This window comes from Helianthus annuus, chromosome 11, assembly GCF_002127325.2.
Source record: "Helianthus annuus cultivar XRQ/B chromosome 11, HanXRQr2.0-SUNRISE, whole genome shotgun sequence".
Lineage (NCBI taxonomy): Eukaryota > Viridiplantae > Streptophyta > Magnoliopsida > Asterales > Asteraceae > Helianthus > Helianthus annuus.
Window position 1 is genome coordinate 166,365,442 of NC_035443.2, and position 25,440 is coordinate 166,390,881.

Consider the following 25,440-nt stretch of genomic DNA (forward strand, 5'->3'; position numbering starts at 1 on the left):
ATGTCTACCGTAACATACGGTAGACACCGTAAGTTACGGTAGAGCCCAGAAAACTTTGTATTTTATTTTTCACATTTCGTGTAAGGTCCGCTTTTCAATAATATTAGATTACTCACAAAAGGATGATTTTTCGGACAATTAAAATACCAACTTAACACATAATGAAAACTTTTACAAAAATTGGGCATGACCCGTTCGTAAAACGGACCTCACCCCTGTTTTTGACATAATAGACAACGTTCACATAAGACCCTTTTTACACTAAACCATCCCAAACAAAACAACAAGTTTTCAAATCTAAAACTTTTAACAAAGTTTAACAAGTAACAAAAACGTGGACCCAAAAACATGCATGTAAACTTGCGGAAGCGCTTGGTTTAATGAGGCTTGAACATGTGCTCGCTCCATATCTCCAAATCGCCTATAGAGGTGCTTTACCTACATAAACATTCAAATTTAAAAGAAGTTAGTTATTACCATAGTATATCATAACCTTTCGTTATAGCTTTATCCATACAAAACATTCTTACTTTTACGCATTCAACAACCCAATAGTTGGGTTAGGCATAAACACTCTCATAGAGAGTTAAGCATACACATTCAACCCGTTTAATTGGGTTTTGCATAAACACTCTCGTAGAGAGTTAAGCATACACCTTCAACCCGTTTAATTGGGTTTTTGCATAAACACTCTCGTAGAGAGTTAAGCATACGCATCCGACCCATTTAATTGGGTTTATTGGCTTTCAACATTACACTTTCTTCTATCCGTAAAACGGATTATAACTTTCATCTTTATTATAGCATTCAAGCTATCCGTTGGAACGGATGGCGTTCATCTTTTACTTGACACGATTGAATTTCAATCGATCAAAATGCATAGCTTAACACCACTTTCGTTAACATGCCCAAATCCACAAGGGATTTGTCGCTTACTTACTACTTGTCGCATATGTTACACAAGGATAGTTTTACATCAAATTTTATATAAATAGAGAATATAACAATGACTCGTATGCAACGAAACATACCTCGATCTTGCGCTCCTTCCGTTTTCTTGGTGCTTGTACCTTCTTCTTTTACGCCTACATTAGAACATTCATTCTTTCATTTAGTCCATTGATTCATTCTACCATTTTCATACACATTTATCTTTTAGGCATTTCATCGAACACTTGGTAGGCATCACAATTAAGATACAAGGTACAAGTCTATTAAGCATATACTTACTAATTCATCATAACACAAGAATCACCTTCCTTTGAATTTACATAGATTTTCATCCTAAATCAGTTTACCTAGCATTCAAACATCACCAACAATTTCATATATCATCTAACACATGATCACAATCATTATGAGCTTCCTATTAGTAACATAATCTTTACAAAGTGGGTTTTCACTATACTTTTCATACAACCTAAAATCAAGCATAATTATTGCTCTAGAAGGCAATTAATAACTCAGATTTCCCTATTTTGATTCAAGAAACCGAGATTGGGATTAATCCCCTCATTCTACAAATCAAGATTTTCAGAAATTGAACTTACCACTTAAGAGATTAGGGTTAGCAATTCACAATTTAGGGGCCATGCACCGAATTAGCTTATGAATTTGGATTGAATTGCTTGATTTTCTTGAACTAGGGTTTCCCCTTCTCCTTTTTGCCTTGTTCGATCGCAGAGAACTCCCACACACGTACTGTGTGTGGGTTTTTTCTTAATTGTTATTTTTATTAATCAAATTTTTAGATAGTTACAACTTTGATCCCTCTATTTTCATCATAATTAAATTTAGGCATCATTTCTTTAATATTAGATTTAACTTATGTTTATCAATTATTTTTGGAGTTTTACAAGTCTACCCCCCTTAAAAGAGGTTTCGTCCCCGAAACCTGAACACATAACTATTTAAACATTGACGTACCGAAAAGGTGAGGGTAGTGTCTACGCATTTCGTCTTCTGATTCCCACGTAAGCTCCGACCCTTTTCGGTGAAGCCATTGGACTAACACTTGCTTAACAGCTTTGTTGCGGAGTTTCTTCACCTTGACGTCTTTAATGGCTATGGGTTTTTCGACATAATTCAACCCTTCGTCTAACTCGATATCATCGAGTGGTACTAGTGCTGTCTCATCCGCAAGACACTTTCTTAATTGCGACACGTGGAAGGTATTGTGAATCCCGTCTAGAGCAGGCGGTAATTCTAGTCGATACGCAACCCTTCCAACCCGAGCTAAGATTTTAAACGGCCCGATGTAACGAGGACCTAACTTTCCCCGTTTGCGAAAACGGATTATACCCTTCCATGGGGACACTTTTAGCAAGACAAAATCTCCGACTTGGAATTCGATAGGACGCCTTCTCTTGTCTGCATAAGCTTTTTGCCGATCTTGAGCTGCTTTCAACCTTGTTCTAACCATTCCGATCTTTTCATTCGTTACTGCTATTAAATCACTTGGTGCAAGTTCTCTTTGTCCTACTTCACCCCAACATACGGGAGTCCTACATTTCCTCCCGTATAGTAGCTCGTAAGGTGCCATTTGAATACCACTATGGTAACTGTTATTATAAGAAAATTCGACCAGTGGCAATTGGTCGTCCCAATTTCCCCCAAAGTCTAAGGCACACGCTCTCAGCATATCAACGAGTGTTTGAATGGTTCTCTCTGACTGGCCATCAGTTTGAGGGTGGTAGGCGGTACTTATGTGCAATTTCGTACCCACACTCTCATAAAACTTTTGCCAATAACAAGAAGTAAATCTAGTGTCCCGATCCGAGACAATCGACACGGGCACTCCGTGTCGGGATATGATCTCGTTCATATAAATTTCAGCCATCTTCTCGGAAGAGTAAGCTTCTTTGATGGGTAGAAAGTGAGCGCTTTTTGTAAGTCGGTCTACGATTACCCATATAGTATCGTGCCCTTTCTTTGTTTTAGGAAGCTTGGTTATCAAATCCATCGTTAGTTCTTCCCACTTCCACACCGGTATCTCCAAGGGTTGTAATTTCCCGTACGGCTTTTGATGTTCTGCTTTCACTTGGGAGCATGTCAAGCATTTCGCGACGTATTTAACTATGTCACGCTTCATACCCGGCCACCAATAATTGGCTTTCAAGTCCCGATACATCTTTGTAGCCCCGGGATGGACCGAATATCGAGACTTATGTGCCTCGTCGAGCAAGGCAGCCTTGACTTCACAGAATCGTGGAATCCAAATTCGGCCGAACCGCGTCTTAAGCCCGGTCGAATTCTCTTCTAGATTATCGATCACACCTTTTAATCGTTCCCTCTTCAGGTCTTCCGCTCCGAGCGATTTTATTTGGGATTCGCGTATTGCCTCGAGTAATCATGGCGTAACTATCATCTTCATGGATTTCACTCTTATGGGAGATGGATACCCTTTACGGCTTAACGCATCGGCTACTACATTTGCCTTCCCCGGGTGGTAGAGGATATCACAATCGTAATCTTTGATAAGTTCCAACCACCTCCGCTGCCTCATATTTAGGTCTTTCTGTTCAAAGAAATATTTAAGGCTTTTGTGGTCCGAGTAAATGGTGCATTTTGCCCCATATAGATAATGCCTCCAAATCTTTAATGCGAACACTACCGCCGCTAATTCTAAGTCGTGGGTGGGGTAGTTCACCTCATGTGGCTTCAATTGTCGTGAAGCATAAGCGATAACTTTCCCTCTTTGCATTAGAACGCAACCCAATCCCTGGTGTGAAGAGTCTGAATAGACCACCAGGTCTTCGGTTCCGTCTGGTAATGTTAAGATCGGGGGACTTGATAGTTTCTCTTTTAACATTTGAAAAGCCTCCTCCTGTTCTTTTCCCCATACAAACCTCTCTTTCTTTCTTGTCAATTTTGTTAAGGGTAAGGCTATCTTGGAAAAATCCTGTATGAACCTTCTGTAGTATCCAGCAAGACCCAGAAAACTTCTTATCTCTGTTGGGTTTTTCGGAGAAACCCACTTCACTACAGCTGTGACAACTCGAGTTTCCAAGACTTCCTAATCGCATTTATTGCACATTGACTGTTTAACTGCTTGATTATTTGACTTGTAACAGTACACCAAATTATAAGATGAAACGTTTGTTGATATGTTATCGTGTTACTACATTAAAGCATTGTTAGATTATAACGATGTGTGTGTTGCCTTTTTTTTTATTTATACAAGAAAATATAAGTATTACTCTTTATGTTAAGGCGTAACAAACATCACGTATGATGACTTTCAATACCCGCACACGCACGACGAAACACGGTGAGTGTTTCGTCGCCATAATAGGCTTCGGCCCAAAGTGGGTTCGGCCCAACTCCTTCATATTGGAACCCCTTTAATCAGTTGCCCGTAGAACACAAAACCCTAATACTCTCACCCCCTTTGCTTGTTCGCAACGGCAGACCCCTTCCCCGGAGTCTTGTAATTCGGTCATGAGTTCATACGTGGTCGGGTAAGTAGATTCATAATAATTTCGTTTCCATCTGATTGTATATGATTGCTTAAAAATATTTTGTTAGTATGTATATACATACGAATTGCAACACTTGATGTACGTCATGATGACAACTTGTTGGTTTGGATCTGTTATGTGATATACTTGAAACTTAAGGCATGATACAACATCTGAAATTCTTACGTCAATATGAATGCTAGTGAACCGATGGGGTTGGGGATTCGTGGTTTGGGGTTATATGTTGAATGTGTGAATAGATCTGATTGGGTATGTGATAGTTGCAGTCAATCGGATAAGAACTTCTTTATGATGGTCGGTCACTATTCTCATATTTACATGTGATTCTACTTTGAATTTGGTCCAATGGTATTAAGGCTATGAGTAGGGTTGTCGGCCAATATATGTACACCATTCTTGACCATTTGATGGTATGTATGTGCATCAAATGATTAATATGTGCAGCCAAAAAGATAGAGATCATGTGATTGGCTAAATAGTTAGGTTGGTGCATTGATTGGTCCAATGAGGAGCTTAGATTGTGATTATTTGGTCCAATGGAAGCATGGAAACCATATGAACTTGTCGGCCAGACTTTGGCTTCATAAATAAATACATTATTCTCTATCCCACTGAAATTTGATATAATATTTAGATTGATCATGGCAGTAACCATGTGATATATTTAATATTAAGTTAGTTGATTTTCCGAATATTTTGATACAAGAAAGGTCCGATTTTTTTAAAAGAAATAAGGGAGTCCGAGTTTCATAACCATTCATGGCCCGAGTTTTAAACTATGCAGGTGGTCCGAACTTCTTTAAGGGTTGGGGGAAATCCGACTTTTGTGATGTGCCTAGGTCCGATCTTTTGTTTTCATAAGGACTCTAGGTCCGAGTTTGTTATTTAGACACCATGGCCGAGTTTTATGCATATCATATCATATAGTCCAATTTAGTAGTGTTATACATGATCTGATTATTGGCTAAAAATTATTAACCTTATTAACTCTATTAGTTAATAAGCTATGTTAGAGTGTAATCCAGTTTAACACGTTAATTCCGTTAAGATTGCAAGGATGATTATCACAGCTAGGCATATAACATTTCTATTATGCGAATCCTGTTAACTGCCTGCTCTTTCTATCAAGCATGAAATGTATGAAGATGATTAACTGGATGCAATGCCTGATTTTAACTGCAATGCCTGATTTTAACTATTACACACGCTATGTGATGAACTTTGTTTGCGAAACCATACAAACATGAACTGACTGTGAACACGTGCATACTCTAGGCTTTGATTGATTACTGGTGAGTGCATAACCTAGCATACCGAGCAAACCAAGGTGAGTTCACACTCTTACCAAGGCATGGGATTCCCGGGGTGTTGGGAATGGGATTGAAAGGTTGATTAGATACACTATTGATACTATGACTAGACTACCACATTACTATCCTCGGATGTGAAGGATACTTATACTGATCACTATCCTCGGATGTGAAGGATACTTATACTGATCACTATCCTCGGTTGTGAAGGATACCTATAGTTACGAGTAGTCTAGTGGTTATACAACGTGGAACACCACCACCAATAACGTGGAACACCACCACCAATAACGTGGAACACCACCACCAATAACGTGGAACACCACCACCAATAACGTGGAACACCACCACCAATAACGTGGAACACCACCACCAATAACGTGGAACACCACCACCAATAACGTGGAACACCACCACCAATAACGTGGAACACCACCACCAATAACGTGGAACACCACCACCAATAGAACATACAAACGGCCCAGTAGAGCCACCTGTTACAAACGAACTTACTATTACGCATTTACTTTCTGTGAACTCGCTCAACTAGTTGTTGATCCTCTGTTACATGCCTTGCAGGTTGTTAGGTATATGGAGCTTGCACATGGAGGAGCGGGTCGTTGTGGGCTTGGATCGTGATTATCTTATTAAACACTTATGACATTTCGTACTTACTTATGTGGGATTTTGATTATACGCTTCCGCTAAACAATGATAACTTACCTATGTTTTGGAAACACCTTTCATATGGATTTGGTTTGGATTATATTGCAATTACTTTTACTTTATACAATGTTCTATATGATTGGTGGCTTGATCCTGGTCAGTCACGCTCCCAAGCGGTGATACTCCGCAGGTGGATTTTGGGGGTGTGACAGATTGGTATCAGAGCCATTGGTTATAGAGAACTTGGTTTTAATATGGGAAAACGTTTTTATTAAAACCGGACTATAACCAGAACAGTGCCCTCAACGATCCACAACGACGCTTCGCTCCACGTGCAAGACTCAACATCCTAGGTAATAAGGTTTATGTTTATTGCCTACCTGATAGAATTGCATAGAACTTTGCTCGTAGTATGCTTACGTTACTTTGCTCACTACTTGTTATTGCTTAAGAACACCTATGTGCTTACACTTTTCTGTCATCGTATTACTCGCGAACCTTTCATACCTATGCTACCTTTACTGTTCGATCATGTCTGGACGTGTTGACATGACTCAAGCCCAGTCGACGGCTCTCATTAACGAACAAGTCGCTGCGGCGCTTGCAGCCGCACCAGCAGGAGGTATAACCTGCTATTCCAAACCTATCCTAGGACGTTAGATCCTACTCTCGTGACCCAACTCTCGCGCTTAATCTCGACCCATCTTTCTCGCGCAACGGGTCAGAACGCACATCAACCTCTCTGCACATTCCAGAACATCATGGACTGTCGTCCAAGCACATTCAGTGGCACATTCAAGAACTTCATGTGTGAACGCCCTGAGGCTCGCAGGGTCAAGTACGACACTGGTACTTTGGTAGGAATCGCGCTAACCAGGTGGAACGCGCAAGTACAGATACTAGGGTTGGCAGCTGCTAATGCCACCCCCTGGAACGAATTCAAAGAACACATTAAAAGGGAATACTACACGCGTGATGACATCCACAAGTTGGAAGTGGAGCCTTACCATTTGAAAATGACGGGGTCAGAAATTGAAGCTCATACGAAACGATAGAACGAACTGGCCATCTTGTGTCCAACCATGGTGGACCCTCCAAACAAGCGTATCGAATTGTACCTCAAGGGTCTAGCCTCAGAGATTCAGAGCCAAGCTACATCGGCTAACCTCGACAAAATCCAAGACATTCAGTGTCTTGCTCATCGCCTCACGGATCAGGCAGTGGAACAGAACAGGCTGCCTAGTTGTATCAGCGCTATTACTACCGCTACCACTTCTGCTACTCCCGCTACTCCTAGTGACAACAAGCGGAAATGGGATGGGTATTCCAGCAAGGGTTCAGCTACCGTTCGGTCTCAAGCACAACAGCAGCACAAGAATAGTGATCGCCAGAGCACAGCAGAAGCTAAGGATTCGGGAGCCCACGGCTTACACATCGGAATCGCCAGCAGCAACAGCAAGCAGAAATCCTATACAAAGAAAAGATTGTTCGCATTCCTCGTTCTGGTCAAGAACCTCTCGAAGCTCAAGGCGACAAGAGTGGTGCCGTGGTTAGCATCACCTCTTTCTTGAAGGCTCAGGAATATTTGCGGAAGGGCCACACCGCAACTTTGGCTCTCGTTACTGACTCATCAGCGAAAGAAAAGAAGTTGGAAGACCATTCAGTTGTACGCGACTTTCCTCAGGTGTCTCGCAAGGTTTTACCTGGTCTACCGCCGCATCATCAGGACGAATTTCAAATCGAGCTCGCTCCAGGAGCAGCACCAATAGCCCGCGCACCGTATCGTTTAGCTCCAACCGAACTGGAAGAACTGTCGAAGCAGCTACAAGAGCTCTTGGAAAAGGGCTTTATTCGTCCAAGCTCTTCGCCTTGGGGAGCTCCAGTGTTACTTGTAAAGAAGAAAGACGGTACGTTCAGGATGTGCATCGACTACCGCGAACTCAATAAGGTGACGGTGAAGAACCGTTATCCTCTTCCACGCATAGATGACCTATTCGACCAGTTGCAAGGGTCGTGTTATCACTCCAAGATAGATTTGAGGTCAGAGTATCATCAGCTGAGAGTCCGGGATGAGGACGTCTCCAAAACCGCTTTCAGAACTCGCTACGGTCATTACGAGTTTCTTGTCATGCCATTCGGGCTTACGAACGCGCCTGCAGTCTTCATGGATCTTATGAACAGGGTGTGCAAACCGTATCTTGATAAGTTTGTTATCGTCTTCATCGACGACATTTTGATTTACTCCAAGAGTCAGGAGGAGCACGAGCAGCACTTACGCCTTATCTTGGAACTTCTTCGAAAGGAGCAACTGTACGCAAAGTTTTCAAAATGCGACTTCTGGCTTCGTGAAGTCCACTTCTTAGGCCATGTGGTGAACAAGGATGGGATTCATGTTGATCCATCCAAGGTTGATTCGATCAGAAACTGGCCAGCACCGCGTACACCGACTGAAATACGCCAATTCTTGGGTTTGGCGGGTTACTACAGGCGATTTATTAAAGACTTCTCCAAGATCGCGCAACCACTTACTATGTTAACACAGAAAGGTGTCGTTTACAGATGGGGTAATACGCAAGAGACCGCTTTTCAGTACTTAAAGGATAGGCTTTGCAGCGCACCTATTCTCTCATTGCCAGAGGGCACGGATGACTTCGTGGTTTATTGTGACGCATCGATACAGGGGCTTGGTTGCGTATTGATGCAGCGGGATAAAGTTATTGCATACGCCTCTCGGCAACTCAAGGTTCATGAACGGAATTATACGACGCACGATTTAGAGCTGGGAGCTGTTGTTTTCGCGCTTAAGATATGGCGACACTACCTGTACGGTACCAGGTGCACGATTTACACCGATCACAGGAGTCTCGAGCATATTCTTAAGCAAAAGGATTTGGATATGCGTCAACGGAGATGGGTTGAACTTCTGAACGACTACGAATGCGCCATCAAGTATCATCCAGGCAAGGCCAATGTTGTGGCTGATGCCCTCAGTCGGAAAGACACTCTACCTAAGCGCGTGCGAGCGCTACAGCTTACTATTCAGTCCAGTCTTCCTGCACAGATACGAACCGCTCAGTTAGAAGCACTGAAACCCGAAAACGTTAAAGCTGAAGCCTTACGCGGCTCAAGGCAACGCATGGAACAAAAGGAAGACGGCGCCTACTATGTAACGGGGCGTATTTGGGTCCCACTTTATGGCGGTTTACGAGAACTTGTAATGGATGAAGCTCACAAGTCTCGCTATTCGGTACATCCAGGGGCGGATAAAATGTACCACGACATCAGCACTACTTATTGGTGGCCTAGTATGAAGGCTCACATCGCTACGTACGTTGGAAAATGCTTAACCTGTGCGAGAGTCAAGGTTGAATATCAGAAACCAGCTGGCCTACTTCAACAGCCAAAGATACCTCAATGGAAATGGGAAGAAATTTCCATGGATTTCGTTACAGGCCTACCTAGATCTCAGCGTGGGAACGATACAATATGGGTAATCGTGGATCGACTCACCAAGTCTGCACACTTCCTAGCGATAAAGGAAACGGATAATTTCTCCACTCTCGCAGACATTTATCTTAAAGAAGTTGTTTCGAGGCACGGGGTGCCCACCTCCATCATTTCGGATCGGGATGCACGATTCACGTCAGAGCTATGGCAAGCGATGCACAAAGCGTTTGGCTCTCGTTTAGACAGGAGCACAGCATATCATCCTCAGACGAATGGGCAGTCTGAGCGAACGATCCAGACTCTTGAAGACATGCTTCGGGCATGTGTTATCGATTTCGGCAACGGCTAGGAAAAGCATCTCCCGTTAGTGGAGTTTTCGTATAATAACAGTTATCACACCTGCATACAAGCCGCTCCATTCGAGGCATTGTACGGACGTAAATGCCGGTCACCTCTCTGTTGGGCAGAGGTGGGGGATAGTCAGATTACGGGTCCAGAGATTTTAGTGGACGCCACAGAAAAGATTGCACAGATGCGACAACGCATGGCGGCAGCACGCGACCGTCAGAAAGCCTACGCGGACAAGCGTAGCAAGCCTTTGGAATTTCAGGTCGGGGACCGGGTGTTATTAAAAATCTCACCCTGGAGGGGTGTGATTCGATTTGGTAAACGAGGCAAATTCAATCCACGGTATGTTGGACCGTTCGAAATCACTGAAAGAATAGGCCCAGTAGCCTACAGACTGAACCTACCAGCTGAACTCGGTGCAGTTCACAATGTATTTCACGTGTCGAATCTGAAGAAGTGCCCGTCAGATGAGACCCTCATAGTTCCTTTTTAGGAACTCACTATCGACGAGCGGTTGCAGTTCGTCGAGGAACCAGTTGAAATCACGGACCGGGATGTTAAGGTCCTTAAACACAAGAGAATCCCACTTGTTCGAGTTCGTTGGAACTCCCGACGTGACCCAGAGTACACCTGGGAACGCGAAGACCAGATGACAGAAAGGTACCCCCATTTATTCGGAACCAATGCAACTACTACTGAGACTAAAGCTACTACTGCTGAATTTCGGGACGAAATTCCAAATCAACGGGGGGATGATGTGACACCCCAGGAAAACCAGTGAACAATACAGCTTATCTAGCTTCCTCAGTGAGTGCGTACCAAATTTCGGGACGAAATTTCTTTTAAGTTGGAGATAATGTGACAACTCGAGTTTCCAAGACTTCCTAATCGCATTTATTGCACATTGACTGTTTAACTGCTTGATTATTTGACTTGTAACAGTACACCAAATTATAAGATGAAACGTTTGTTGATATGTTATCGTGTTACTACATTAAAGCATTGTTAGATTATAACGATGTGTGTGTTGCCTTTTTTTTTATTTATACAAGAAAATATAAGTATTACTCTTTATGTTAAGGCGTAACAAACATCACGTATGATGACTTTCAATACCCGCACACGCACGACGAAACACGGTGAGTGTTTCGTCGCCATAATAGGCTTCGGCCCAAAGTGGGTTCGGCCCAACTCCTTCATATTGGAACCCCTTTAATCAGTTGCCCGTAGAACACAAAACCCTAATACTCTCACCCCCTTTGCTTGTTCGCAACGGCAGACCCCTTCCCCGGAGTCTTGTAATTCGGTCATGAGTTCATACGTGGTCGGGTAAGTAGATTCATAATAATTTCGTTTCCATCTGATTGTATATGATTGCTTAAAAATATTTTGTTAGTATGTATATACATACGAATTGCAACACTTGATGTACGTCATGATGACAACTTGTTGGTTTGGATCTGTTATGTGATATACTTGAAACTTAAGGCATGATACAACATCTGAAATTCTTACGTCAATATGAATGCTAGTGAACCGATGGGGTTGGGGATTCGTGGTTTGGGGTTATATGTTGAATGTGTGAATAGATCTGATTGGGTATGTGATAGTTGCAGTCAATCGGATAAGAACTTCTTTATGATGGTCGGTCACTATTCTCATATTTACATGTGATTCTACTTTGAATTTGGTCCAATGGTATTAAGGCTATGAGTAGGGTTGTCGGCCAATATATGTACACCATTCTTGACCATTTGATGGTATGTATGTGCATCAAATGATTAATATGTGCAGCCAAAAAGATAGAGATCATGTGATTGGCTAAATAGTTAGGTTGGTGCATTGATTGGTCCAATGAGGAGCTTAGATTGTGATTATTTGGTCCAATGGAAGCATGGAAACCATATGAACTTGTCGGCCAGACTTTGGCTTCATAAATAAATACATTATTCTCTATCCCACTGAAATTTGATATAATATTTAGATTGATCATGGCAGTAACCATGTGATATATTTAATATTAAGTTAGTTGATTTTCCGAATATTTTGATACAAGAAAGGTCCGATTTTTTTAAAAGAAATAAGGGAGTCCGAGTTTCATAACCATTCATGGCCCGAGTTTTAAACTATGCAGGTGGTCCGAACTTCTTTAAGGGTTGGGGGAAATCCGACTTTTGTGATGTGCCTAGGTCCGATCTTTTGTTTTCATAAGGACTCTAGGTCCGAGTTTGTTATTTAGACACCATGGCCGAGTTTTATGCATATCATATCATATAGTCCAATTTAGTAGTGTTATACATGATCTGATTATTGGCTAAAAATTATTAACCTTATTAACTCTATTAGTTAATAAGCTATGTTAGAGTGTAATCCAGTTTAACACGTTAATTCCGTTAAGATTGCAAGGATGATTATCACAGCTAGGCATATAACATTTCTATTATGCGAATCCTGTTAACTGCCTGCTCTTTCTATCAAGCATGAAATGTATGAAGATGATTAACTGGATGCAATGCCTGATTTTAACTGCAATGCCTGATTTTAACTATTACACACGCTATGTGATGAACTTTGTTTGCGAAACCATACAAACATGAACTGACTGTGAACACGTGCATACTCTAGGCTTTGATTGATTACTGGTGAGTGCATAACCTAGCATACCGAGCAAACCAAGGTGAGTTCACACTCTTACCAAGGCATGGGATTCCCGGGGTGTTGGGAATGGGATTGAAAGGTTGATTAGATACACTATTGATACTATGACTAGACTACCACATTACTATCCTCGGATGTGAAGGATACTTATACTGATCACTATCCTCGGATGTGAAGGATACTTATACTGATCACTATCCTCGGTTGTGAAGGATACCTATAGTTACGAGTAGTCTAGTGGTTATACAACGTGGAACACCACCACCAATAACGTGGAACACCACCACCAATAACGTGGAACACCACCACCAATAACGTGGAACACCACCACCAATAACGTGGAACACCACCACCAATAACGTGGAACACCACCACCAATAACGTGGAACACCACCACCAATAACGTGGAACACCACCACCAATAACGTGGAACACCACCACCAATAACGTGGAACACCACCACCAATAACGTGGAACACCACCACCAATAACGTGGAACACCACCACCAATAGAACATACAAACGGCCCAGTAGAGCCACCTGTTACAAACGAACTTACTATTACGCATTTACTTTCTGTGAACTCGCTCAACTAGTTGTTGATCCTCTGTTACATGCCTTGCAGGTTGTTAGGTATATGGAGCTTGCACATGGAGGAGCGGGTCGTTGTGGGCTTGGATCGTGATTATCTTATTAAACACTTATGACATTTCGTACTTACTTATGTGGGATTTTGATTATACGCTTCCGCTAAACAATGATAACTTACCTATGTTTTGGAAACACCTTTCATATGGATTTGGTTTGGATTATATTGCAATTACTTTTACTTTATACAATGTTCTATATGATTGGTGGCTTGATCCTGGTCAGTCACGCTCCCAAGCGGTGATACTCCGCAGGTGGATTTTGGGGGTGTGACAACAGCATCGATCTTTGAAGGATCAACTAAAACACCCTCCGAATTTATCACGTGCCCCAAAAACTGCACTTCCCTGAGCCAAAAGGCGCATTTGGAAAATTTTGCGTAAAGCTTCTCCTTACGGAGAACTTCGAGTACTTCAAGCAAGTGTACTGCATGTTCATCTTTGCTTCGTGAATAAACCAGAATGTCATCAATGAATACGATCACAGACCTATCCAACATGGGTCGGCATACACGGTTCATAAGGTCCATGAATGCCGCCGGCGCATTTGTTAACCCGAAGGACATAACTAAAAACTCATAATGTCCATAACGGGTTCTAAATGCGGTTTTTGGAATGTCTTCTTCTCGTACCCTAACTTGATGGTACCTCGATCGCAAATCTATCTTGGAGAACCAACTCGCCCCTTGTAACTGATCAAAAAGGTCGTCGATTCTAGGTAAAGGGTAGCGGTTCTTTATGGTCAGCTTATTTAGCTCCCTATAGTCGATGCACATGCGCATCGACCCGTCTTTCATCTTAACAAATAAGACAGGCGCTCCCCAAGGCGACACACTTGGGCGTATAAAGCCCTTGTCTAGGAGGTCTTGCAATTGTGTCATTAACTCTCGCATTTCCGTGGGAGCTAGTCTATAGGGAGCCTTCGCAACCGGTTTCGCACCCGGATTCAATTCAATATTAAATTCTACTTCTCGTTCGGGAGGGAGTCCCGGCAATTCCTCCGGAAATACATCCGGAAATTCGTTCACAATTTCAACATCTTCGAGCTTCGGGGAGCCTTGTTGAGTATTAATCACGTAAGCTAAATATGCTCTACTCCCATTGAGCACATACTTGGTAGCTTGAACGAGGGTACATAACTTCGCTTCCATCTTTCTTTCGCCTTGTACACTTAATCGTCTTCCACTTGGAGCTTGGAGATGTATAGTTTTGGTTTCACAATTTATCTCCGCGTGGTTTTGGGACATCCAATCCATACCCACTATTACTTTAAATTCTCCCAAGATCATGGGTATAAGATCGATAGCAAACTCCTCATCCTCAATGGTTAATTTATAATTTTTACATATTTCGTGCAACAAATAATTTTTACTATCTGCTATCTCTACTTCTAAGGGCATCAACATCCGTTCAATCTTAAAGGAAGGATGTTGTACGATTTCACTAGAGATAAATGACATAGTGGCCCCGGTATCAAACAATACATAAACCGGCATTGAGTTTATTAAAAAGATACCTGAAACCACATTCGGCTGGGATTTGGCTTCTTCCGATGTGATTTGAAACATTCTCCCCTTCGCCTTAGAACTCTCTTGTTTCTTATCTTCTTTCTTTGATTCTTGCTGAAGCTTCGGGCATTCCGACTTGATATGCCCCCTTTCAAAACAGTTGAAACAAGTCTTTGGGTTATTCGGGCATTGATAAGACGAATGCCCCTCTTTCCCGCATTTGAAGCACCCCTTTTTGCCTAGCAAACATTCTCCGGTATGGAGCTTCCCACACGTCTTGCATGGTGTAATTCCACCTTTCGACTTGCCCTTCCTTCCTTGATCCTGAAACTTCCCCTTTTTAGATGGGCTAAAACTTGCACCCTTTTCACTCGGTCTCTTTTCACCTCGCTCTTCTTGTCTTTTAATCTCGATCTCCCTATCACGTGCTAAATCAATGAGCTCCTCGAGGGTTTCACATTTTGAGGGAGTGATGAACTCTCTAATTTCTGCCTTTAACACGCCATAGAAACGATTTATCTTCATCCTCTCGGTTGTTACCAATTCTCCACAGAACTTCATCTTATCCATAAAAGTGTTTGCTATTTCATTTACTGATTCGTTTTTCTGCCTGAGGCGTAAGAAATCCTCCTGAATCTTGTCGATAGCCGACTGAGGGCAATGATATCTCATGAAGGGCCCCTTGAACTCTTGCCAAGTCATAACTTGCAGCCTATCGTCGCCTATTTCCTTGCTGTGCGCATCCCACCAATCTTTCGCTTGATGGGTTAGTAAACCGGTAGCGAACATCACTTGGTCCTCCTTATCGCACCGGCTTCGTATAAACACCGCCTCTATATTCGAGACCCATCTTTGACATTCGACTGGGTCAATTTTACCGTCATACGTCATCGGATGGCATGCCATAAAATCCTTATAAGTGCACCTTCGTTCCTTACCTCTACCCTTGGATCCTTCGATTAATTCCTTCAACTCTTCGAACTTACTGGTCATCATAGCATCCACAACCCCCAGAACTCGGCTTTCTACTTCTTGAGCCAACCGTGGAAGATTGGCTTGTATAACCCCTTCCGCTACTTCTGTAACTCTGTTCTCGAATGCTTCTTGTCTAGCCACATCATTGTTATCATCATTATCATCGTTAATATTTCTTGCATCAGCCATCTACACAATGTTAATATTTTGTTTAATACAAATCACAGACTTTCAGCATATCATTACTCATTAATCATCATTCACTTAATCCATTTCATGTCATTTGCTTCGTTTCTTTTGATTCTTACGAATCCATTCTCATTGTGTTCGCTAATAGTGATTACATACACTTGTTAAACCTTATATGGACACAACGTAGCCATGAAATAAGCTTTCGGACAAACCGGTAACACAAAACATGAAAAACAAAACAATTCAGTGTTTTGGCATTAGGTAAGCCGTCGGCGACGACTATGTTGCCCGTCGGCGACGGGCTCGTGTGATGGCCGTCGGACAGGTTTCCCCGTCGGCAGTTAATTTGGGCGTCGGACCAGGGCAGGCCGTCGGCGACGGGGGCTAACCCGTCGGCGACGGGCCTTCGTTTAGCAGAAACGCTGCAGGTCTCCTAAAGCATTCTACTTCGATTATTTCCATTCCGTTTGGGATCTACAGCTCCGAAACTTCTCATTTAACTTTCCCACACGTCTTTTTAATCATTTTCACTAACCTCATAATAAACACTTGTAACTTTATTTATAATTTAAATGTTACCTCATGGGCGACCTTGGAGCGAGCACTTCTTCGAACGAGCCATCGGTTTGAGTTCAAGCATCGCGTTTAACGCTCGAATCCCTCAAACCTTGGCTCTGATACCAACTTGTAAGGTCCGCTTTTCAATAATATTAGATTACTCACAAAAGGATGATTTTTCGGACAATTAAAATACCAACTTAACACATAATGAAAACTTTTACAAAAATTGGGCATGACCCGTTCGTAAAACGGACCTCACCCCTGTTTTTGACATAATAGACAACGTTCACATAAGACCCTTTTTACACTAAACCATCCCAAACAAGACAACAAGTTTTCAAATCTAAAACTTTTAACAAAGTTTAACAAGTAACAAAAACGTGGACCCAAAAACATGCATGTAAACTTGCGGAAGCGCTTGGTTTAATGAGGCTTGAACATGTGCTCGCTCCATATCTCCAAATCGCCTATAGAGGTGCTTTACCTACATAAACATTAAAATTTAAAAGAAGTTAGTTATTACCATAGTATATCATAACCTTTCGTTATAGCTTTATCCATACAAAACATTCTTACTTTTACGCATTCAACAACCCAATAGTTGGGTTAGGCATAAACACTCTCGTAGAGAGTTAAGCATACACATTCAACCCGTTTAATTGGGTTTTGCATAAACACTCTCGTAGAGAGTTAAGCATACACCTTCAACCCGTTTAATTGGGTTTTTGCATAAACACTCTCGTAGAGAGTTAAGCATACGCATCCGACCCATTTAATTGGGTTTATTGGCTTTCAACATTACACTTTCTTCTATCCGTAAAACGGATTATAACTTTCATCTTTATTATAGCATTCAAGCTATCCGTTGGAACGGATGGCATTCGTCTTTTACTTGACACGATTGAATTTCAATCGATCAAAATGCATAGCTTAACACCACTTTCGTTAACATGCCCAAATCCACAAGGGATTTGTCGCTTACTTACTACTTGTCGCATATGTTACACAAGGATAGTTTTACATCAAATTTTATATAAATGGAGAATATAACAAGGACTCGTATGCAACGAAACATACCTCGATCTTGCGCTCCTTCCGTTTTCTTGGTGCTTGTACCTTCTTCTTTTACGCCTACATTAGAACATTCATTCTTTCATTTAGTCCATTGATTCATTCTACCATTTTCATACACATTTATCTTTTAGGCATTTCATCGAACACTTGGTAGGCATCACAATTAAGATACAAGGTACAAGTCTATTAAGCATAAACTTACTAATTCATCATAACAGAAGAATCACCTTCCTTTGAATTTACATAGATTTTCATCCTAAATCAGTTTATCTAGCATTCAAACATCACCAACAATTTCATATATCATCTAACACATGATCACAATCATTATGAGCTTCCTATTAGTAACATAATCTTTACAAAGTGGGTTTTCACTATACTTTTCATACAACCTAAAATCAAGCATAATTATTGCTCTAGAAGGCAATTAATAACTCAGATTTCCCTATTTTGATTCAAGAAACCGAGATTGGGATTAATCCCCTCATTCTACAAATCAAGATTTTCAAAAATTGAACTTACCACTTAAGAGATTAGGGTTAGCAATTCACAATTTAGGGGCCATGCACCGAATTAGCTTATGAATTTGGATTGAATTGCTTGATTTTCTTGAACTAGGGTTTCCCCTTCTCCTTTTTGCCTTGTTCGATCGCAGAGAACTCCCACACACGTACTATGTGTGGGTTTTTTCTTAATTGTTATTTTTATTAATCAAATTTTTAGATAGTTACAACTTTGATCCCTCTATTTTCATCATAATTAAATTTAGGCATCATTTCTTTAATATTAGATTTAACTTATGTTTATCAATTATTTTTGGAGTGTTACATTTCGATGTCGGAACTTGTTTTTATGTACTATATTAATGTCAAAACTAATGTTTTTAGTGGTTTTAACCCTAGGTGACGATGTGGATCTTACGGATGGCGGTCAAGCAAGTTTTGAAGAACCGAACACACTTTAGAAGCTTCCGTGATATCTAAATTTAATAGACAATGTTTTGAAATGTAATCAATTAGCTAAACAACTTATGAATGTTTGAAATGGTTGTTAGTTGACTAATGTTTCGCTACTTATGAACTATATCTATGGAACTTATGTTGTAATTGGACGTCTTTTATGTATAATTGCACGAATTATTATTAAATTCAAGTAGTAATTAGACGGGTGTTACATCTGTCAACCGCCCCCACCGCCTCCCGATCTCAACCTAAATTGGCGCATCCTGGAGGACCGATGAAGGCGAATAAAGTTGCTGCTTTAGCGAAGTTTCTAGAACGGAAGTTTTGCACAGACACATATATGAGGATTTTAATTAATTCTCCAGCCAGCGTGAAGAGTTTTGCACGGAAACATACGGGTATCTAAATTCGACAGTAGTTTCAAAGCCCTGTTCATTGAAGACCTGGGGGAATCTTTATGAAAGCTGATAGTTCAAGGCTGAAGACCTGCAGGATTCGGTTTTGGGTTTGGTGTTTCTTTAGGATTTTACAGGGATCTGGGGGTAACTCAATTCGTTGAGTTTGCAAACGATGTACTTGGTCAAGCTGACTTCCTGAGTACTGATGTTGAAGATCTGTAGTGCATTACGTGGTCAACTTCACAAAGGCGAGACAATGAGATCTGGATGAAGCTCAACTAAGCGTGCTGTTTGGTTGAGCTTGCAAGGGATCCACTTGGTCTAGCTGAATTTCCTGAGTGTTGATGTTGAAGATTAAAGTGCATTACTTGGTCGATTCCACAAAGACGGTTTACAGAAGACAGTTCACCAAAAATCTCTACCAATGTAGTATGCTTGAATGAAATAAAGTTCTTATGACATATCAAGACTTGATGCAGTTCCTAAAGATTGAAACCCTTATCAAATGTCGGTTGGAGTATTGAAAGATCAGCGGAAGATCGGTCAATTAAGGAAATTGCACAACACCCAACATGGATACGCGTACTTTAAGGGGGAAATATTATACAAGGAGCGTCAAGATACTACTTACCTGGATCATCGGTCAAGGGGGAATTTGTTAATACAGAGAAGATGAATACTTGACTGAAGATCGATTGCAGTTGCATTTTCAGCATTTGACAGCAACGGACAAGGGGGAATTTGTTGGTGCAGTTTTTGTGTCCGATGCTGTTCGAATAGTTTAGATTGTATTTTATGCTGATTATGTAATAGTTAGTGAAACGGTCAAACAAATGTGTATTGACCCACTCGTTTGAAGTGGTCAAACGAGAGGGTTATGGGTTTGACCGTGTGTGTGTGCAAGTGAAGTGTGTGTGACTATAAATACCACCCCTTGTCTTTCATTTGCACTAGAGAGAGTTAGAGAGTGTGGTGAGCTCATTTGAGAGTTCATAGTGAGTTCTATTGTGTGGGGGGAGAGATCACCACTTGGTCTCTCCCCGAATGTATACTCCTTTGGTATTAGTTCGGTTAGCTTGTAATTGGGCCGACTTGTAATGTTATACTACCGATTAATACAAAGAAGTTTTTTTTATCCATCTCTAATCTCTCCCGTCTTGAACTAATCTCACACTAATCATGGTTTCGGTCCCGAAACACGGTCCTACAATTGGTATCAGAGCTGTTTCAGGACCGAAACCGTGATTAGTGTGATATTAGTTCAAGACAGGAGAGATTAGAGATGGATAAACAAAACTTCTTTGTATTAATCGGTAGTATAACATTACAAGTCGGCCCGATTACAAGCTAACCGAACTAATATGAAAGGAGTATACATCCGAGGAAAGACCAAGTGGTGATCTCTCTCCCCCCCCCCCCCCCACACAATAGAACTCACTGTGAACTCTCAAATGAGCTCACCACACTCTCTAACTCTCTCTAGTGCAAATGAAAGACAAGGGGTGGTATTTATAGTCACACCCACTTCACTTGCACACACACACGGTCAAACCATAACTCTCTCGTTTGACCACTTCAAACGAGCGGGTCAATACACATTTGTTTGACCGTTTCACTAATTATTACATAATCAGCATAAAATACAAACTAAACTATTCGAACAGCATCGGACACAAAAACTGCACCAACAATGACTTTTCGTTTATAAGGGAAGGCAAATACAATAATTGAGAAAGCTAATAATTAATTGAGAATACAAATACAATAATGGATTGTTCGTTTATAAGGGAATGCAAATACATTTTCATAAGCCTAACTAATTGAGAATGGAAATACTAGTAGTCAAATAACTAAAATTCCACCAAATAGATGTAACCTGAGGACGCTGCAACTTTCATCAAAACAATATATATATAACTGATATTAAACAAAAACGAAAGAAGCTATGAAACAAAAACGAATCGATACCGGGTCGTCGTCGAAACAGTTATATCATTGCTATGAAACAAAAACGAAAGAAGCAATCGTACCCGACGAATCACGAATCTGATCATCAAAGGTTGAAGGTCAATGGTCGTTGGTTGAAGGTCGATCGTCGTTGCAGCTGTTCATGTCGTCTATGGTTTTGGAGGAATGAAACGTCGTAGGTTATTACGTAGGTTATAATATGTTTTTATTTTATGAATTACACCTAATATAAATAATATCCACATAAGCATTAAAAAGAAAATAAAAAATAAAAGAAAAACATGGTAACCTGATGACCTGGTAATTACACAGTATTAGAACACAAAATTAAAGTTTAGTGACTCTAGAGAGACAAAAAAGTTTGGATGACTTAATTGATACACTTGACAAACTTAGTTACATTTTAGGGAAAATGGTATAATTAAAAAAAAACTGTTGTATAAAAAGTTATTGCCGTTTAAGAAAAGCGATGAAAACTTGCATGTGAGTTTCTGAATTTAAAATATGTTGAATTTACCTTTATACGCTTAATCGAAAAATATCTATCAATCTAAATAAAACATATATTATAATTTTGACACTCATCTTGATCCCACTTATTTATTACTTTAATCTAATAGCTCACGTTAACACTTCTTACAATAAAAAAACACACTTTATAGGCTAAGCTCACCTTCCTCCAATATTTGAAGTTTGGAGAGTTGGGGAAATAGATGATTTAAGGGTGAGGTGGCTTTTGGAAGATCTACCAAAGTTTGATATATACCCTACATCCTTATAATGACCAATTTGTTAACTAATCCGTTTTTTTAATCATTGATTGACTTTGTTTTACTAAATGAAAGTGAGTATATATAAGATCAATGTAAGTGAACCCTTGGGATAAGTGATTGGCCCAAGACTTTTTCATAGATGATTCATTTGAGTAGGGCCGTAAACGAACCGAACGTTCAGCAAACAGTTCGTGACCGTTCGGCGGGAAGTTTGTTTATGTTTGTTTATTTAATAAACGAACGAACATGAACAAGAAATTTCGTTCGATTAGTTAAATGAACGAACATGAACAGAGGTCTCGTTCGTTCGATTGTGTTCGTGAACGTTCGGTAAGGTGTTTGTGAACGTGTTCGTGAACATTCGTTGATTTGCATTCGTTTATGTTCGTATGTTTGTGTTTTAATTGAAGATCTTTGTACTTTTTTATATTTTATTTGTACTTTTTATATTATTAAACTTTTATTTATTTTATTTCCCTAACAATTAAACTAGGTAACCCGCTTTCACCTTGTTTATGCATCATTTCCCTTTCATTTCTCATTATTTACATCCACGAATACGATCGACCTCCGTTCCACAATAAGAGATTCAAGTTCGTGAACCATTCACGAACACGCTCATTTCCTTAATGAACGAACACGAACATAAAATCTCGTTCGGTAAGTGTTCATAAACCGTTCGTGAACACATTTATTTCCTTAACGAACGAACACGAACAAGGCCTTGTTCGTGTTCGTTCGGTTCGTTTACAGCCCTACATTTGAGCGAGAAAAGTCAACTTAAAAATTTGTTACTTCACATACAAGTGCTTTCGTCTCAACTAATACATACATAGTGTGTAACACCTCGAAATTTTGTGTCCAATAATGTATTAACACGTGTCTTGAGTTTACACGTGGCACTTAATATTAAATAAAGGACTAAAGTTGACAAACCTTGAAAGTATGTAAATTCGAGGGTTAGAAATGTCAAACAAGGGTAAGTATACTGTATAGTAACCCTAAACGATGCTCGTACCTTTAAACGAATAAATCATGGATCGTACGGAAGCAAAACGCGGAAGAAAGTGAGAGATTACCAGCTACAGGAGTTAACTGTGTCAACATGTTTAATTATACCTCTGAGTGACCCTTTGACGTACCCGAGGCTTTGTAATAGTAAAATACGCTCACTAGAATGTACTATATAAATTCCGCGAAGTTCCGTTTTAAAACGAGAAAGTTATGATCAAATCCGTATGAGAGGGGTTAAAAGCGTCAACAATGAAAGTTAAGGCTTTCCAGATAATTAACAAACTAACAGGGGACTTAACAATGCAGGAAAACAACACGAGGCCCTTAGTTGTAAATAATCGAGGGCCAAATCGCAAAGTTACCCCTTCAAACCCGAAAGGTCAGGTTAATAATTACCAAAGTTTTCGTTATTAATTACAAAGATTTAGGCAATGATTATAAAAGATTTAGAAATCTTGAAAATTTAACCTAACGCGGGCCGCGTAAAAGATATGGTCAAGTTGATGCGGGCCGCGAGCCTTCTGCATATACGCGTTCTGTCTTATAAACCCAGGCGACCCGCGGACAAGTTACATGATCCTTTCATGCGGGCCGCGTGAACCGCCCAGATGCAGAAAGTTTGGACTAACTTGCTTTTGAGCTAGTGAACGACCAAAAATGCAATAAATGAGGCATGGGTGCCCTCTCCTTGCCTCCTAGCACTCAGGGCCACCTGCTGAACATCCATGATGCTTGGTAGTCTGAGTTGTGATGATCCCATGCCAAGTTTTGCACTATAAATAGGCCTATTGTGTGCATAAGTTCACCACACCTCAAAACACATTCTCTTGATCACCTCTGGAGCTTCCAAGCTTTATTCTATCATCCTAAATCGTGCTCAAGCTTCTGTAAGTTGTTTAAATCCTTTGTGGTTTAGTTTTACTTAGTTAAATAGCTAAAAATCAAACCGTCGTAACTACGGTTTGACTTCGAGATAAGTCCTTAATGGCTCAGTCATATCTCGAATCAAAAGCAGTTATAAGTTGGTATTTGTATGGGTAATAAACCCCTAAAAGGGTTCCCCCTGATCACCACTCTAACTAGTTCAAATGTCGAGTCAAACGTATACTTAAAAAGTCAACAGAAAGCCATTTTTGCGATTCTTGCATAATCTGTAATATAGATGATATGAAACCTATTTGAATACTTATAAAACATGATATTAAGTATATAAACTTGTCTAAACTCGTTTGATTCGGCCATTTGCTATATTGACCCGGTTCGGAGCCGAAAGTCGCAAAAGTTTGACTTTTGCTTTGACTTTAGTTCTGACCTGTTTTAGTGCAATGTAGATATGCCTTAGGACTCTCTTAGGACCAGGTCACGTGATGGTATCACCCTCTGTGACCGGTTCGTTGTTTGTCCGAGTCTTTTACGCATTTCCGTTAATTACTTAAAAGTTGACTGTAACGCCCTTTTCAAAATAAAACGAGTATTTCGGACACGTGAAGGGACCATAACCTTGCTTATTAAATTCTAAGCATGTCCCTAAAGTTTCACGCCAATCCGAGGTCTAGAATGGGAGTTATGCTAACTAGCGCAATTAAAGTAAACTTTTGTAATAAACGGCGCGATTAGCATAACGCCTACCTAAACCAAGATTTCGACACCAAACCTTTTACTCACTGTTGTAAAATAATATTTTGGGATTTTTAAAGATTTTTAATTAATTTTAACCTGCTCGTAACCTGCGGTTATGGCTACGGTTCGGTAAATACCGAATATGCCCTTTTCGGCCAAAACTTGAGTTCTATAAGGTCTTTTGACCCGATTCCAGTTGCTACAGATTTTAAATAATAAATAAAGTATTTTAGACTTTGTAAACTGATCGGGAAACTCAGATTTCCTGTAGAACTCTAAAACCTCCTTTAAAAGTCTTTAAAATGACCGGAAAACCCCTACGGGGCGTATAATAAACTTAAACTCATTACGGGCATCACGGAAGGTATCCTACTGATACCACAACCTCTTTAAGGCATATTGACTTAGGAAACAAGTGTAGGACTCTTACGGTTACCCGTTGCGCCTATTGCGCGCACGGTTCGGCTTATGTAACTAGTTTACATAAATTAGCCGATACGGGTCAAACCATATTAGTTTGACCCCAAAATCCAGAGTGTGAACATTTAACCCATATAAAACAAGTCTTCGAACTTTTTGGGTCAGAATCACATTCCATTCTCGGTTTTCGCCTTTCACACGATTAAACCGTATCTATCCCTTGAAACTGACCGGTCTAGGCTACGGCTAATATAAAGACCCGTTAGGATTCTAATAGGTTATTTTAAAACCTTCGTTCCAGAATAGGAGCCCCAGTAAAAGATATCTGTGATTTAATCAATTAAGGACAATACTGTAAGTCCTGTAAACCGGATCTTTCAATGATATCAAACAATCGCCAAGTTTGTGCGGAATCCAA

The 25,440-nt window shown here is 40.5% G+C and overlaps 2 protein-coding genes and 2 long non-coding RNA genes across 4 annotated transcripts; all 4 read right to left on the reverse strand.

Annotated features, from left to right (window-relative positions):
- Positions 1 to 210: 210 nt before the first annotated feature.
- On the reverse strand, positions 211 to 1,830 carry LOC110887284. The gene is made up of 3 exons (XR_002563205.2): positions 1,551 to 1,830; positions 1,032 to 1,085; positions 211 to 438 (listed from the first exon to the last, which is right to left on the reverse strand). It is a non-coding gene; the product is annotated as an uncharacterized LOC110887284 (long non-coding RNA).
- Positions 1,831 to 1,906: 76 nt separating this feature from the next.
- Positions 1,907 to 2,542, reverse strand: LOC110888722. The gene has a single exon (XM_022136233.1). It carries the CDS (start codon positions 2,540 to 2,542, stop codon positions 1,907 to 1,909), a length of 636 nt encoding a protein of 211 aa, XP_021991925.1.
- Positions 2,543 to 3,349: 807 nt separating this feature from the next.
- On the reverse strand, positions 3,350 to 16,229 carry LOC110888723. The gene is made up of 3 exons (XM_022136234.1): positions 14,393 to 16,229; positions 13,836 to 14,125; positions 3,350 to 3,901 (listed from the first exon to the last, which is right to left on the reverse strand). The coding sequence occupies exons 1-3, from the start codon at positions 16,227 to 16,229 to the stop codon at positions 3,350 to 3,352; spliced, it is 2,679 nt and encodes an 892-aa protein (XP_021991926.1).
- Positions 16,230 to 17,075: 846 nt separating this feature from the next.
- On the reverse strand, positions 17,076 to 18,531 carry LOC110887285. The gene is made up of 3 exons (XR_002563206.2): positions 18,390 to 18,531; positions 17,871 to 17,924; positions 17,076 to 17,277 (listed from the first exon to the last, which is right to left on the reverse strand). It is a non-coding gene; the product is annotated as an uncharacterized LOC110887285 (long non-coding RNA).
- Positions 18,532 to 25,440: the final 6,909 nt, after the last annotated feature.